At 44.1% G+C, this 16,433-nt stretch overlaps 1 protein-coding gene across 1 annotated transcript; it reads left to right on the top strand.

Moving 5' to 3' along the window:
* Position 1: 1 nt before the first annotated feature.
* DESI1 (desumoylating isopeptidase 1) lies at positions 2 to 16,202 on the top strand. The gene is made up of 6 exons (XM_041481449.1): positions 2 to 307; positions 9,314 to 9,335; positions 10,268 to 10,337; positions 10,988 to 11,097; positions 11,834 to 11,956; positions 13,100 to 16,202. Exons 1-6 carry the CDS (start codon positions 34 to 36, stop codon positions 13,191 to 13,193), a joined length of 693 nt encoding a protein of 230 aa, XP_041337383.1. The 5' UTR covers positions 2 to 33; the 3' UTR covers positions 13,194 to 16,202.
* The last annotated feature ends 231 nt before the right edge of the window (positions 16,203 to 16,433 follow it).

Raw genomic sequence — 16,433 nt, 5'->3', positions numbered from 1 at the left:
CGGAGCGGCCCGGCAGGCGCGGGGAGGCCGCGCATGCGCCCGGGCAGGGTCGCCCCTTCCTGCCCGTCTGTCACCTCACGGCTGCTGCCGCTGCGCCGGCGACCGGCACCGGGGCCGCCTTTTCTTCCCGTTTCCCTCCGTCTCCAGGAGGGAAGGGCCGTTCAACCTTGTTTGCAAGGGCTCCGGCTGCCGCCCGGCGGCCGCGCCCGCGTCCCCATGGAGGAGCCGCTGGCGCTGCACCCCGTGAAGCTCTATGTGTACGACCTGTCCAAGGGCATGGCCCGGCGCCTCAGCCACCTCATGCTGGGTAAGAGCGCGGCGGGGGAGCCGGGGCCAGCCCGGCCGCCGCCTCCCGGGGGGCTCGCGTTCCGCCGCCGACCACCGCGGCCCGGCTTTGCCGCGCCGGAAAACGGGGCCGAAGTCCCCGCCTGCTGTCCCGGGGGTGGCGATCCCCGCCCGGTATCGTTCTCCTGCGGGAGCGGCCCGCCGGGGAAGGCTCCCTGAGGGCGCGCCGGCCGGGCGCAGCGCGGCTTGGGATGTGCGGGGCTTGCCCGGCGGCTCGGTGCTTGGGAACACAGCGGCGTTTGGCCGTGGGATTCCCGACCCCGCTGTCTTCAGGACGAGCTTTGTCAGCGCGGCACATCCAGCTGCTCTGGGTCCAGCCTGTTCTCCCCCCGCCCGTTGCCGCGGCGCGGGTGGTGTTCACTGACGGCGCAGCGAGGGTTCCTTGGGCCTGCAGGGACGGACAGCCCGGCTCCCCGGCTGCTGCGCTGCCGCGGCCGGAGGGCTGAGCTGGAGAAAGGCGCCTGCTGTTTATAAGGTTATTGAGTTCGAGCGGCTCCATGTTGTGGCGGGGCCGGGCTGGGCTGGTGATGTGCAGCTATCTGTCCTCCCTCTCCTTCAGAGAGTTTGTAGGAGCCTGCTGTGTCTTGTCGAGATTGTGTGCGTTTCCAACCGAACGTGAAAGTTGGGATGGAAAGGAAACAGGTTTTGCTTAAAGTTTTGGAAGCATGAATTAGGAATGCAACAAGAGAGTGTTTTATACCTGTTATGGAGCAGATTCTGACCCGTGTCAGACCAGCAGTCTGTGTGGGATGAGACTTCTCAACAGACTCAGTGTCTGAACAGATGGCTCTGTGTAATCTTGTTTTACAGTTTGTTGGCATTCGCTTTGCTCATCTGCCCTACGAGGAGATTCTTGTGATCTCCTGCAAGCTTAAAATGAAAGTCCAAACCTTAGCATGAGCTTTCCTGCAGGTCAACGATAGGTTTGCAGAGTTGAGAAGAAAATAGTACAGGGATCATGTGTGTTGTGCTCTGTTAGTCATTTAGCAGCAACCGTTTTGGGAGATGTGTGTTTCCTGCACTGGATAACCTCAAAACTTTTTATGTGGTCAGAATTGCTTCTATTGCAGCCCTTAGGGAAGTAGCTTTTCACCTATCAGGTGAAATAACCATGTTTTATCATGTGCTAAGAGTTATAAATCTTGAGGTTACATGGGTGCACGATTTACTGTGTTTGAGTTGAGTAGAATTTAACTACTCTTATATCAAAGTGTTGGTCCTAGTAAAGACTGTAATAGAGATAGGTTGCCACTATAATTGTCTCCATGCCAGTCTTCACACAGATCAAGCAAAGGCTTTTTAGCCCCCTTCTTACCCACAAAGTCAGTCTTGGGATCTTGTAGCTTTCTGAATTCCCACGTAAAAACACATAGCACGTGACTTCATTTTGATGCTTTCTAATCTATTCAGACAACAACTTGAAAACTTTGTGCTTGTGATATAGTTTGGTGGTAAATTTGGGGAATCTGAGCAGCGAAAAGGAAAGCTTAAAAACCTGAATGCTTCTTGGTGGTAGGGGAAGTGCTGCTCGCTAGTACTGCCTGGTGACTGTTCAGATGTGTTCATGGAACGTGGCCAAGTAGGCCCGCGTGGTCACAGTGACAGTGCAGACTGCAGAACATTTGAGATTGTAGATCCTGTGACATGATTGTCCGTAAAACAAATCATTCTTTCTTCCTTCCTTCCTTCAAACTGTGTCTTCTGTGCATTCACACTCGGCTCTGTTTCAGATGATTTTGGAAACCTCCCCAAGAGCCAAGTGATTAAGAGAATACTCCTCTTACCTCATGCATAGACCCTTTTTTCCCTGAAGAACAACAGAAAACCCTCTCTTTATTTCTCTGTATATCAACTCTGAGATGGTCAATATAAATTCTTTCATTAGTGATGTTCAGAAAGTATAGGTCATCAGGGAAAGTCATAAAAATTAAAGAGGAGGCCATTTCTTAAAGGATTTACACTTGGCATCTCTACTTAGAGTATTCTTTTCATCAATGCCAAGTTTGAAACAATGCTTTTGCTTTGAGTGGTAATCCTGTAATAGTGCCTAAATTGAAATACATTGTTTTAGAACGGAAAAAAATAAATACAGTCAGTGATTGTGCTAAAATAAATTTCTGTCAGGCTTGAAAACAGCAGCTCAGGTTCCCTTGCCGGAGGGGGATGAATCCTGAGTTCTGAGACTGAGCACTGCGAGAGCATCACTGCACTGTGTCTTCTGTTGTGCTAGCAGGGTCCTGAGGTACTGGGGACTGTGTCAGCACAGCCTTCAGGGATCAGCTCTCACTGCCGAGAGTTATACTGACTTTTTCAGTACCAATTCTCTCTGTTGTCATTTAATGATGAATCTGGAAGGCAGAGATGTTTAGCACAGTTCATAGCAGGCTTTAGAATGACTTCGTCTCGTCCCTCGGACAGTCTTTGTTTTTCTTGGCAAGCTTACTCTTTCTCTACCCAGACTACTTTTATTCTTCTTACTTTTCTGTAAGCTTCCTGTAATTTAGTGACTATTTCTGTTCTGAAGTATACATAACCAAAAATTGTAGTTCAGTTGCCTTTGGTATCAGAAACAGCACATTTAATTTTTACGTTGCTTTACTTTGCATCTTCTCAGTAGCTACTGTTGGTCCTCTCTCCCCCACTCTCAGTCTGTGACTACATTTGTCTGTTCAAATTCATGTTATAATAATAAGAAATGTTGACCTGAATGCAGTAAGCTTTCTGTTGCCAAGACAGAAAACATAATCCACCTGATTCTGTGGAGGATAAAGAGGAAAAGAGAATAGTTCAGCTTGCAGTGCTGGTTTTGAAATAGACGTCCAAAGGCAGAGAAGTCTTTAAGGAAGATTAAAATCCTATTGCATGATAGGCTTAAAGAAAAATATCTACCAGCTCAAAGTTCTCCTGTCCTGTAACTGAGGTTACTGCTTTTGTGACTCACAGGGTGAGCTGGGAGCTTGGTTAACCACAGCAGCTTTGGCTCAGTGTAATATAAATTAACGTTGAGTGGACTGGGAGTATGTTTTGGTTGACATTTTTAAGTGGTGCATTCAGCTGTAGGGACTTAACAGCCCAGAGGGAATTGGAGCGAAAGGTAACTGCTGAAAGGAGGTGCCTTCTGCTTGGTTCCATTTTCCCAGGCCAGCACATTTCTCTGCTTCTCCTCCATCTGTTCTGGACAGTTTTGAATTGCTTCAGCATGATATTCTAGCAGCTTTGCTCCCAGCGTTTGCTGGGGATTTCATGGAAATGGTGTGTGTTACCCTCCCCCAATACAGCCTCCTTCTGGGTCTCTCTAGGCACCTCAAGGAGAAGGGAATTGAAGCAGGCTCCTCCCTCTCTGTTAGTTTTTTTTTTGTTTTTTTTGCTTTGGTTGAGCACGCTGGGTAGCGCATAGAAGAAAGTGCTTGACTAAGTGCTTGCCTAATTAGAGTAATTTTCAATTCAAAAAAGGCAGGAATCTTAATGGATTGTCCTAGGGAAATTACAACAATATGCAAAGCAGTGCACTGCTAGAAACACCCATGTTGGTTGACCAAATTGTATTACTTCCAATTCCACAGGAGACCAGTTCACTACTTTTATTTATAGAGTCTTTTATGATCTTCTGGAGTTTGCATATCCATTGCAGAGCACAAATATATTGTTAAACATACTGATCTTCCTATTATTTCTTTACAGCTCAAAAGCAGGCATAGATCTTGCACTGAGGGTTGGATGGTCTAAACTCCAAATAGGGTAAACTAAGGGCCCATCTGCACAGACAGTTCCTTCCCTCGTGTCTCAGAGCTCTTCTGCCCTTCAGTATAATAATTTTGATTAATATACAAATGCCACTTTCATTTGGTATTTAAAAGGCACAGGAATAATCAACATTGTTTGGCCCTCAAGATTAATAAATTACTGTGATGATAAAAAAGATTGGTGAGCATCTAATCTCCCTTGTGCTTGGCCTTCCAGACAAATCTAAGCATGGAAGTAATCCAGTTTGATTGTATTCTAAAATTATATGGGCTTGCTTCTTCTTTCAAAATACTTCTGTATCTAAACAATTACACTCTCCTGAATTGATTTTACAAGAAACTAATCTAACTGCTTCATTCTCCATGTTCCTGTGACTGAGCTGAGGGTCCTGGAACTGTTTATGTTCTGTTTTTCTCATAGGTTTCTGGCTCATGTAAACACCATTACAGTGTTTGAGCTACGCATGTTATAAAGAAAACAGCAAATACAGAAACTTGTTTACTTGCTAGATGATACTCTGCCTTATTGAAACAGATTGAATCTTTGAGATCCCTAAGCACACAGATTTATGCTGAACTGGCATGTCCCCCCCAGGTTCTAGTGAGTATTTTCAGGAACGAGCCACAGAAGCACATCAGCAAGGGAAAAAATAAAAAAGTAAATAAACAAACAAAACCATCCCCAAACAAAAAACGTAGTGATCATGTTTCCAAAGACTGACAGGCTATCCCCCTAAACTCTCACAAATATAACACCGTAGCTTTTCATGTCCATGTTCATGGTCTGTGATGAAAACAAGGTACCTTGACTTGCATTAGCTTGGAATGGATGCACATCAAACTAAGCTGATTTGCTTCACATTTACTTCAGGCTGAGCTGGCACATAGTTAATTTCTCTGGGAGGGTTGATACCTGATAGCCTGGCCATATGCAGTAAATGTTGTGTGATTATATGTGTACATCTAAATTTGCAATGACCTTTCCTGTTCAACAGCCCCTGACCCTTGCAATACTCAAACTAGTTAGCATCTTGCTGTTTCCCTGTTTTACCTGGATAACAAAATCACAGAATAGGTAAGTTTGAAGGGACCACAGTGGGTTATCTGGTCCAACCTCCCTGCCCAAGCAGGGTCATCTCAGGCACATTGCACAGGTTTGTGTCCAGATGGTTCCTGAGTATCTTCAGTGAGAAAAACTCCACAACCTCTCTGGGCAATTATTCCAGCTTGTCATCACCTGTACAGTAAAGAAGCTCTTCTCATGTTCAGCTGGCTCTTCCTGTGCCTCAGTTTCTGCCCATTGCCTCTTGTCCTATTCCTTGTCACCACTGAGAAGAGCCTGTATCCATCCTCTTGATAACCCTCCCTTCAGATACAGTAAGTGCCCAGAAGAGCATCATCCCATCAGGACATTCCTGTTCTGCATTATGAGCATGTGCATGCTTTGGATTAGCTTTACTGTAGGTATTGAGTGAAGGGTAATGCCTGCAGTTTAATGCTGCAAGGGCTTTTGCAGCTCTGATGGAAATTACTGGAGAATCTCTATATAGTAATAGACAGCCTCGGGTTATGAGTAAATGGCTTGGTTTTGGTGGCAGTACCAGCACACAGCTCTACCCACATTGCAGTGACCACAGGAGTTTGGAGTGTTGTGGCAAGGAGTGGAAGAACAGGAAACATGATGATATCTGCCAGTATTCTGGATAGTGTTTGCAACCCCTTCTTACAGTCCACTCAATTGACTATGGGATGTCAGCTCTATTGCACTGTAGGATTATTTGGGGAAGTTCATGGCAACCTTGAGCTTCTGGCTTTTAAGCTGGACAGTACTGCCAGAAACAGCTTTATTGGAAAGTGTTGCTGCAAGGCCCAGTGACAGCTTGTGTCTTAGCACTCACAGCAATGCTGTAGCCCTGCTTGGTCATGCTGTTGGGGCTGTTGTGTGTATCAAGCCTTCAGGGTATCTGGGCAAAACATTTTGTGTGTAGTGAGCAATGTTGAGCAGAAGGCAAAACATAACTCCTTTAGTGCAGGCTGCCCTGATTGCTCTGCCTGAGCTCACCAGGGGTGGCAGTGGTGGTGAGCTGTCACCTGTTCTGTGCAGTGTCTGAGTCTGCGACAGAGGGCAAGAGGAGTCATAGAGGAGGGCCCCCACCAGAGGCAGAACTTCAGGAGGAAGATGATTGTGTCCATGAATGTCTGTACATAACCTCTTACATGACAGACAAGCAACACTGAGATTCTTGCTGAGCAGCAGGAAAGGGAGCTGCCCGAGTTCCTCAGAAACTGGTTGATTTATTCCTCTGTGGCTCAGTTTGAGTTGAAATGACAACAGCCATCTGTGGAGCCTGTGGAACTGCAGCAGCCTAAAAAGTTCTCAATCTTGGATGTCTCTGTTTGAAGCATATGTGGCCAATAATGGCAGGTTTCTTAGGCATGAGATTCCTCCAGCAGTGTTATCACTGAAGACACTTGCACTGCCTCTCACCAGACACAGTCCATCAGTGGAAGAAAGGGATTATATTTTGTCTGCTGCAGGCTGGAGAGCTACCACAGATGCCTCATTGTCAGCAGTGCTGCAGATCTGGTGTGTGTTTTCCACAATGCCAGCTTGGTTAATGACTTCTAGGAGCCAAGGAAAAATAGTGGGTCTGCAGCTTCATTAAGATTTTCAAATCAGTGTTGGCACAAGCCGACCAAGCTGAGCCGCAGCGGACAGACCTGCCTTGTGAAGATAGGCAGCTTCACTTGCCAAAAGCTGTTCTGTTACTGCCCTGGCAGCTGCTGCCTTTGGACTGCTACAGACTTCATGTGTAGCAGTAAAGATTGGACTGCAGTCAAAAGCAAAGTCCAGTTCCTAAATTCTGCTTGGGTTTTGTACATACAGTCAGACAACTACGTTGTTGAAAAGGGACCTCTAGAAGTTCTGCTCAACGTAGAGCCAACAAGAGCAAATTCTTCAGGGCCCTGGAGAGAGTTCTAAGTATCTTCAAGGATTGAAATCCCATATGCTTTCTGGACTCCTGCCCCAGTGTTTGACCACCTTCATGATAAGTGTTTTCCCTGCTTCCTCCTGAATTGTGAATTTCCCATTTTCCAGCTAGCATTCACTGTGCGTATCTGAGTAGAGCAAGGGTCCCCTTTCATCCATACCTCTTGGGTACTTGTAGACAGGAATACAGACTCTGGGCTTTCTCTTCTTGAGGATGGACACACCACTTTTCTCAGCTCTTCTGCAGTACAGTAAGTGCTCCAGCCTGGTATGTCAGTGTCTTTTGTATTGTGGGGATCCAGAAGTGGACACAGCACTCCAGATGTGGTCTCACAAGTGTGAAATTGAAGGACAGAGTCACTTCCCTTGAGCTGTGGGCTGAAACCTTGCTAGAGCAGCCCATTGTGTAGCCTTTGCTGCAGTGATATTTTCAGGTAGGTGTTGTAATTGCAGGAGCAGGTCCTGGTAGCACCTGTGACATTGTCAATATCCACTCTAGCTCTTTCACCTGCATTCAGAATCTAGGTACAAAGTGGCAGCTCTCTGGAAAGTCTTTTGTTATTGTTTGCTGCGGGTGTGTGTGAAAGTAAATACTAAGATGTTCTCTTTCAATTTAGCATGCAAAGAATAGGCACAATTCTAATATGTGCTGCCTTTGAAATGGTTTGTTTCTCTGGTCTGAAGGATAAAGTTCAAGTTTCTAGTGAAAAAGTTATTTATCATGAGCAAATGTGTAATAATTTGTTAATAGATACACAGAATGCTAACTAGCAAAGCCAAAGGGTGGAGCCAAGCAGAGGCCTGTGCTGCTGAGCCTGCAGGGCCAGCGGGCTGCAGAGCTGGCAGGGTGTGAGGTGAAACCTCTCATGGGGAGCACGTGGAACAAAGGCCAGAGGATCACGAAGCACAACAGTGGGACATGCTAAAGGGCCAGCAGATGCTTCTGAGATACTGCAACACAGCCTTCTGGTTCTGTCATTATTGCCGCTCTCTTTTGGCCTTCATCCTCCAAGCCTACGTTTCTGTGCGATGGGCTGACAGGGAATGTGATTGCTGCCTGGCTGTGACCCATGGGAGTGACAGATCAGTCCACCTGCTTCAAAACTATGTGTGCTCACTTCAGCTGATGGCTCTGTTGTCACAACAGCCTTTTCCCTGCCTCTGCTCTTCCATGACCCTCATCTGAAGCAGGTACCTATTTTACTTCAGACCTGAGTGGAAAAAAATGTGTTAGTGATTGCTTTTTCTTGTGGCAGAGGAGTACTCAGTCTGGTGCTTGGGTTCAAGAGAATACCAAATGTTGGTATGCACGCAGTTTTTCTGCTCTAAATCTGCTTTTTGGAGGTTCTGCAGCTTGTTCAGGAAATAAAGTTATAGCACATCTCCCACAGCATGCACTGGCTCCCTACAAGCTCCCAAAGGGAGGGTACCAGGGACCAAGCCTTTCAGTTATGATAGATAAAATACTGCCTGGATAGATAATTTACTGCCTGGAGCAGTAAAAGGTGACCTTTTAGAAACAGGTTTAATCTTGAGATCCTGCCATGAACAACAGAGAGGTTTAGGTCTCCTGCTTCTAGGGAACTGGAAACACATTTTAAAAGGGACCCTTTTTCTGAGACCCAATTATATTATCAGTGTAGTGGTGCCTGAAGCCAGTCTGAGTTCTGGAAAACACACAGCTTTATGACTTGTGTACATTTCAGCGCTGTACTTTTCTACCTCCTTCCCACTTAAACTAATTTTTAAGGGTGGGGGTGGGAGGGAAAAGAGGAAATAGTGAAATACTTTATAGAGGCTACCACCGTTGGTCATATGTTTATGTCAGACCTGTCATCAGTTACTGAGAAAGAGAACTGAATACACTCTGCTGGCCAGCTGCCTGCAGTTATCAAATCTGTCAAATTCAACTCTTCTGCTCCTGACTGAAGACTCAAATTTTAGGAAAATGTTTTCTTTCTTGGTCTGTAGAAAAACACCTAAGGAAGGTAAGCACCAGCAGGATAGGATGGCATTGCTACCTCTGCCTGTCAGGAGGGAAGAAGTACAATGGATGTGGGGATTGAGTAGTTAATTTGAAAGATATTCTGGATTTTTTAGAAGCAACTCTGGATTAAATCTTTGGTGTTGCTGTCATGGTGAAATAATAAGCGTGGTTCCTAAGTGATTGACAGAAAGTAGGCTGAAATCTGGAAAATACATTGCTAATAACTCTTCTTTTCTCTGCATACAGGGAAACAGCTGGATGGCATCTGGTAAGTGACTAGATTTAAATTGCATAATGTGGGTAAAATGCTGGTGTAGGAAGTATTTTCAATATGCAGTTATATATGCTTCAGAGCTTAAGAACATTTTGTGGTGGAAGAGAGACCATGACACTTTTTGTTCCTGAATACAGACTGGCAGGAAGATGATGTACAGTCAGGTGCTACTAAAACCACCCTGTGGTTTAGCTCAGTGGACCCCATGGAATGGGGTGTTCTTAGTAGCTGTTGTGTTTTTGTGCACCTGTGTACTTTTTCAAGGGTAAGGTGGTGTCCTTGTCCCAAGCACTTTGTCTTATAATTCCAGGCATGACTAAACATGATAGTAAAAGAGTAGGTGGGAAGAAGGTGTTACAGAATCAAGTCTTCTGCCTATAAGAGCAGTATCTATACTCAGTCACAAAAAACACCCTTTAATTTTCTATAATTCATACCAAGAATTTTGATATCACGTGAAGAAGGCTTGTTTGCTGGTTTTTTAAAGGCAAGAAAACCCTTAAACCCTTGTTCATCCATTTTCCTCTCCTCTGATCCATCTCCAGTGGCTCTTTGACCAGATTCTCAGCCAGTGAGAAGTGTCTGTCAGTGTGGTAGCAGGGCTGGTTCTGTCTCTGAGAGCTGACCTCACCCTCAGCCCGTTAGCTGAGAGAGGCTCATGCCTGGGCTCTTAGCTAAACCTGTTCTTTCCTAACTGCTTGCAGAATTACAGTAGGCTTGATAATCATTGCTTCCATATCCTTTCATGTCCCAGCAGATCCTGTTCCCACTCACAGAAACACATTGACCTTTTCTTTCAGTTATTCCCTTCATTATATCCTTGAGCTCATAAATTTATCAGTGATTTATGTGCTAGGCTATTTACTTTTTTCCTTTATTTCAACTTTCTTTTTTTTTTCTTCTTCTTTTTTTGTTCTCTGTGGCAGGCACACCTCCATAATAGTCCATAAGGATGAATTCTTCTATGGCAGTGGAGGGATCTCCAGCTGTGCACCCGTAAGTTAAACTTAATTTTCTGATCATTTTTTGTAAGGTTACCTGATCAGAATTGCTTGTGTTACTGTTTTTTAGTAAAGCAGCAAAAGACTTCTGAATTCAGACAGATGCTGAAGCCAGCTGCTTGTATGGTTTCCCAGAGTACTGAGGGTGAAGGGAACATGGACAGTGGGTTGAAGCCCAACTCAGTTCAGGCTGGGGGGGTTGCTTCTTCTGGTAGAGTCTATCTATCCAGAACACCCTTTGCAGCTGCTTTGCCAGAGTGACACCTTGTCCAATTCTGTATCATTAAGTGTTACATGCAGACTTTTTAAGAGTGAAAAAAAGCCCCAAACCGTGGTGTTTTCTCAGACCTTTCTGTTCTTAGAGAGGTAAAATGGGTGGGCTGTGCTTCTAAAGCAGAATTTTGCCATAACTTAGGGCTTTCAGCCCGAAGAGCCAAATTTACCAGCTGAAATGGAAGTTTCATGTTCCTTCTCATTCTCTTGAGTGCAGAACAAGGGAGGCTAGCAGGGCTTTTTGCTTGATAAACACACCAAAAGTTCCTTCTTTTGTGCCTGGAGGAACCATAATAGCTTCATTCAGTAGAGTCCTCCAAGAGAATTCGGCCTGATCATTTGACAGTACCTTCTGGCTGTTCATTTTCACAGGGAGGGACACTTCTTGGCCCTCCAGACACAGTTGTTGATCTGGGCAACACTGAAGTCACTGAAGAAATTTTTCTGGAATATCTTTCCTCTTTGGGGGAATCTGCATTCCGGTAAGTAAGAGCCTGTACTGGAAAACCTGTATATCAAAGAGCTGCAGAATGGAGGAAGGTGTAATGAAAGCAATCCAGCTCCCAGAGCTTCTGTCTCATTTGCTGCTCTCAAATATGGACTGGACTGATGCACCAGTACACACAAGGAGCTACCTTCTATGCTGGGAAAGCATTCTTCTGGGAAGTCTTTAATGCTGTTTTTTGTAAAATCGAATAATGCCTGAAATGTTTTTGAGAGAGTCACCAGAGAAAATTAAATCTCTCAGTAAATAGCAGTTTCCCCTGTGAGTCATAGGTAGTCACTGTAGTAAAGCTGCCAATTTTCACACGAGTAGAAGCAAGGTCTTGACTGTTAAAGAGTCTACTCTGCTTCTCACAAGAGTAGGAAACCACAATATTTAGTGTTCTGGCTGTCTTTCAGAGTCAATAATTCCTGTGATTTCTCGTTACTGCTACTGTGGTTTTAATTGAAGAAACCTGACCTCACCTATTCTCCCAAAAATGGTTGCATTAAAGTCAGGGATGTGGAGAGATGTCATTTTCCACCCTGATTCAATTGAATTTGAGGGTGCATTGATGTCTGTATTTTACCTATTTACCTTAGAATTCTTTGGGGTGGGGGGAGGAAGTGCTAATGTAAAATGTGCTTCATTAAGGGTACAAGACTTTTTTCTGTTTGTATGATTTATTGCTGAATCTGTGGGATTTTTTGTTTCAATTTCTTTCTGTGACACAGAGGAGAGTCTTATAACCTCTTTGAACATAACTGCAACACCTTCAGTAATGAAGTGGCACAGTTTCTGACAGGAAAAAAAATCCCTTCCTATATCACTGACCTTCCATCTGAAGTTCTTTCCACGTGAGTATGGATGCCCCTCCTCTCTGTAGCTGCTCCATGCTAATGTTTAAACATTTGACAGAGCCAGCAGTACCAGTTTCTGATGGATCTGTCTGAGAGCCAGCATAAGATTAAGGAGAGGATGCAATTTTCTTTACATCAACACTTGCAACACTGTATGACAAGTGCTAACTGGCCCTGGTGTTCAGAGAAGAGAGGAGAAGGATGTTCTTCTGCCTTTAACTTAAACTAGCTCTTTTGTGATGGTCTCTTATATATAGAAAGTTTCAGAAAACAGTGCAAGGGTTTTTTCCTTCTTAGACAACCAGTATCTGTTAAAAGTCATTTCTCTAAGCACCATAATTGCAGAGGTGTCACTTTGCTTGTGAAGAGGCAGAGGAGATGCAATTTTAAAATTAATGATGCAGTTTTAAAGCTAGGATTGGGTGGAGAAAGAGAATATGAAGAAAAAGGAAATTAAGAATTTCCTGCTTGATAATTCATTTTGGGGGGTTTTTTTTGTTGTTTTTTTTTTTTTTTTAAACTCTCAGCTAGTGAGGATCCCAGTAGGATAATGTGAGCTCTATCATTTAAGTCTTACTTCTGATAATAGTGGTGTAGCACATTATTTGTGAGACATGGGTCTTCTACCCTGGACTCTTAGCACTTCAGATCTCTCAAAATCAGATAAAGTCTGTAACAGAGTGAGTCTTACTGAAAGACAAGCCAGGTGCTACAGATTGCAACAGAAATTTTTCTGGCAGTGTTGAACCATTGTCTTTTAAGTAAGCTAGAGGCTATTCTTTTGGCAGGCCTCAGTAGTGGTGTACTTAATGGAACACTGCAGTTGCATAACAGGGATTTTGTTTGCACACTTAAATAGAATGAATTACTGAGAGCTGGTTTCAGACAGTGTTACATTAGCAGTCTAGGCATGTTAGGACTCAGAACTACCTTATCTGATGATTATATGATATAAAATCGTGTTTAAGTTTCTTAGTTATTGAACAGTAAACTAGTAGGTTAAATTAGTTTGCTTTGGTTTGTAGTGGAAGTCTTTTCTTCACATTTGCTTCTAGAATGCTGGTTTGAGTGCACTTCAGTGGTAAATGGGAGTTGTTGACCAAGTAAACTATTTGAGATGTTTATTTCTTTACTTCTCAGACCTTTTGGACAAGCTTTAAGGCCCCTCCTGGACTCCATCCAGATCCAGCCACCCGGAGGCAATACCTTCAGCAGACATAATGGACAGAGCTAACAGGAGTGACCCAGTGTGCCCAGCCTCACCAGGCCTCTTCCTTTTTAAACATGAATCTGCCAGATTTCTATTTTATAATTTCTCATGAGAATTAACTCTAAAGAAGTTACAAGACAAGTTTTAAAATTTCCTGGGGAGAGAATTTATCAGGGTGCATGTAAGACAACGCTACCAAAAATATTGCCATAATTTCTAATAGTATTATACTAATTTATAAAGGCTGTCTTGTCCAAGTAGGCTGACACTTTCTACGTAACTCCTGTGCTGGTAAGTGGAAATTCATTCCATGAGCATTCAATGGCCCGTTACACAACCTGAAGTAAATAAGGGGATGTCCTGGCCATCCCTTGCAGACTTGCATCTGTCTTGTCACTGCCTCTCTTAGGGGGGTATTTGCTGAAGTCTAGCAAAAAAAGCAGAGCAAGTATTGGTAGCCTAGGAAGTGAAGGTGTCCCAGGATTAGTCTGCATATTTCACTGACATTTGCTCAAGGGAAGAGCTGAACTCATCTGATTAGAATTTGCAGTGGTACAAGTGTATGGGAAAGGTGATGATGCTGAACCATGTGGCAGTGTCACACTCAGAAGCTGAAATTCAGTGGTACGTGCTGTGGTGGGAGGGAACCTGGAGCTGAAGGTTACCAAGAGCCTTGTAATGCCAGATCCAAGAGTTATGGGAAATAACCAGCTGAAAGAACAGAATCTCATGAGCAGAAGTGGTAGAGACAAATATCAGGTGAAAATAAAATGAAGTGAAATGTTTCCTTTTTTCACACATAAGCTTATTAGCAGATAGTCAGAACCTTGTTAATGCATAAGAACTGTTTTCTTGTTGTTTTTTTTTTTTTCCTTGCAAAGCCAGAGTTACAGTACAGTAAGGCAGGAGTAGCATGGCAACTGCATGATAATACCAGCTGGACCAATTCTGCCTTCAATATCCAATTGCAGACACAGTAGGAGTTCCAACAAAGTGCTGCCCTTTCCAAAGCAGTCAAGCACATCAGGGCTTTCCTTAAGAGAAATAAGTGCTAGGTCTCCCCAAACGTAAAGAAAATGAGGAAGAGTAAAATTAAGCTTTTCTCTGGAACAACTGAGTTTCTTGGGGTACATGCAGAAGCAGTCCTGTGCTTAGATTAACCTTTGATTATAGCAATACTGCATCTTCTAGTTTAAGATTTTTAGAGCTTTGCATTTACTTGCAGTGGGAAAGAACAGGGGAATGAAAAAATAGGCACAATGTTCTCTTTTCATGCAAATATATGTACACTACTTTCCTGAACAATTTCGTAGCAGTTACATGTAGGAAGGAATATAAGAAAGACATGAGACAAACCCCAGAACACTGCTGATGCTCTATAAATGGGGATTGCACATCCCAGATGCTGCCAAAAAAGCATCTATGCAAATGTACAGCCATTTGTCCAGTGCTTTGTTGTGAAAAGTATTGCTGCCATTCAGTCCTGCATCTCAAACTTCCTGCACTGGAAACTTCTTATATAGCTAAAGGAGATGTCTTTCCTCTGCTGGGTTCTTTCTCCCAGAATAATGCAGATTGATAAATTTCTCACACTGTTATTCTGTGTGGGCTATAACAGTTTGTATTTTTGAGGGGTTGGAATAGAGGAAAACTGCAATTTAGTCACTGTCAAATACTCTGTTGTCCTGCACCTTGTGGAGCCAGTGCACAGATGGGAATAGGATATGGTGAGGCCATTCTGCTGTTTCATGTTTACCTGCTCTCAGTGCACAGCAGTGGCCCCTGCAGCCCAGATGCTTCTTTTCCTTGTCATTCTCAGCTTGTGCCATCACCTCCTCCTTAAGCATTTCATTTGATGGACTGGACTCAGAGGAACTGTGTAGCAGTTACTATAGATGGCTTTATACAAAAGCTTTCAATCTTTCTCCCTCCAAATGTCCTGGTTGCAGAAAACATTCTATGAAAGTCAGTTATGAATGCCTTTTGATGCTCCTGGAGGGAGGATTGGTGTTTGGTTTTACTAGGCCATAGCTTAGTTTTCCTGTCCAGTATATGTATTATCTCCAGTCTTTTCCCATACATGTTTGTGAAGAGTAACCAGCCCTTCATCTGAATACACACATGACTGTGCCACAAAATGCTGTAGATCATGTTAGAGATCTTGGAGCTTCCTCAGCTGAGCAGGTCCACTCAAGCTCACACTGCAGCCCAGCATCCTGCTGTGCTCATTTGGTACCTGCAAGCAGCACAGCTGTGCTTGCTTGCCCTTCAGGAAACTATCACTTCAGGCACAGCTGCCTGTGATGGAAGCAGTGCTGCCATGGCTTCTGCCTCACACACTTACACAATGAGGATATGCCCTGTATGTCCACCACTTTGGATGGCCTGAGCCTAGTTTCTGCTTGGCTGCCTACTTCAGGACTTTTTGCATCCTCTCAGGGCAGGAAAGAAAAGGAAGACATTCACCCTGTGCATTTTTGCAGTCTGCCTTTTCCCCTCCTGAGCAGAGCCCCTTTGCAGAGATAATGCTCCTTCTTTAAGGTCACTGGGTAAAATTTCACTCAGCCATATATTGTTTGCAATAGTCAAAGAGCTCCTGGGCTCGGGACCTACTCTTGTGTTTTGTGGCAAAAGAACTGTAAGAGGGAATCCTCTTTGCTTGGTCTTACTGGGTAATGAGACCCCTGTTCCCTGCAGGACTCTTAGGAAACCTGTTTTCTCCAAAGATGGTTATGTGTAAATTGCAGGACTGTGCCCTCAATGTTCCACCCAGCTGAAAACAAACTAGACTGAGAAGTGTATGTAAATGTATATAGGTGATGAACTTCAGCCAGCTGTTTGACAAAGGGGCAGGGAAACTGAAATCCTGAAAGGGAACAGAATCCTTTTGCCCACACTTACTATTCCGTCTTGTATTGCTGAGGTTCCCCCGTGCCATTTAAAAAAAATGTTAATAATGTCTTTAGGCAGAAAGTGATGTTTTGATTTACTTGTGGGGTTTTTTTCTATTACAATAAAAATGAATACAACACATTTTTCTGGTTGAATGCATGTGCCCACACAGCTGCCCAGCCAATGCAGCTGCCCAGCAGTCATTATCTTCACTCTGGTGCCACCTGGGAAGTGCAGCATGAGAAATTGTCCAAGCAGTTTGTGCCAGGTGCTGCTGCTGGAAATAGTGGTGGCAACTGCCCTTTGCTCTAACTGGCCAAAGGCAATATTCTTATTTAAATCTGGGAAATCTTTTCTTCTGTAAGTACTTTA

This window comes from Pyrgilauda ruficollis, unplaced genomic scaffold, assembly GCF_017590135.1.
Source record: "Pyrgilauda ruficollis isolate IOZ18807 unplaced genomic scaffold, ASM1759013v1 scaffold56, whole genome shotgun sequence".
In the NCBI taxonomy this organism is placed as follows: Eukaryota; Metazoa; Chordata; class Aves; order Passeriformes; family Passeridae; genus Pyrgilauda; species Pyrgilauda ruficollis.
Note: the sequence above shows the minus strand (reverse complement) of the source record. Positions and strands in the feature narration are given on the sequence as shown.

Excerpts from the sequence above, each read along its gene's own strand:
- DESI1 (XM_041481449.1), top strand. The coding sequence starts at position 34 with ATGCGCCCGGGCAGGGTCGCCCCTTCCTGCCCGTCTGTCACCTCACGG. Across the intron at positions 9,336-10,267 it reads AAACAGCTGGATGGCATCTG|GCACACCTCCATAATAGTCC; the intron begins GTAAGTGACTAG and ends TCTCTGTGGCAG. Across the intron at positions 11,957-13,099 it reads CCATCTGAAGTTCTTTCCAC|ACCTTTTGGACAAGCTTTAA; the intron begins GTGAGTATGGAT and ends TTTACTTCTCAG.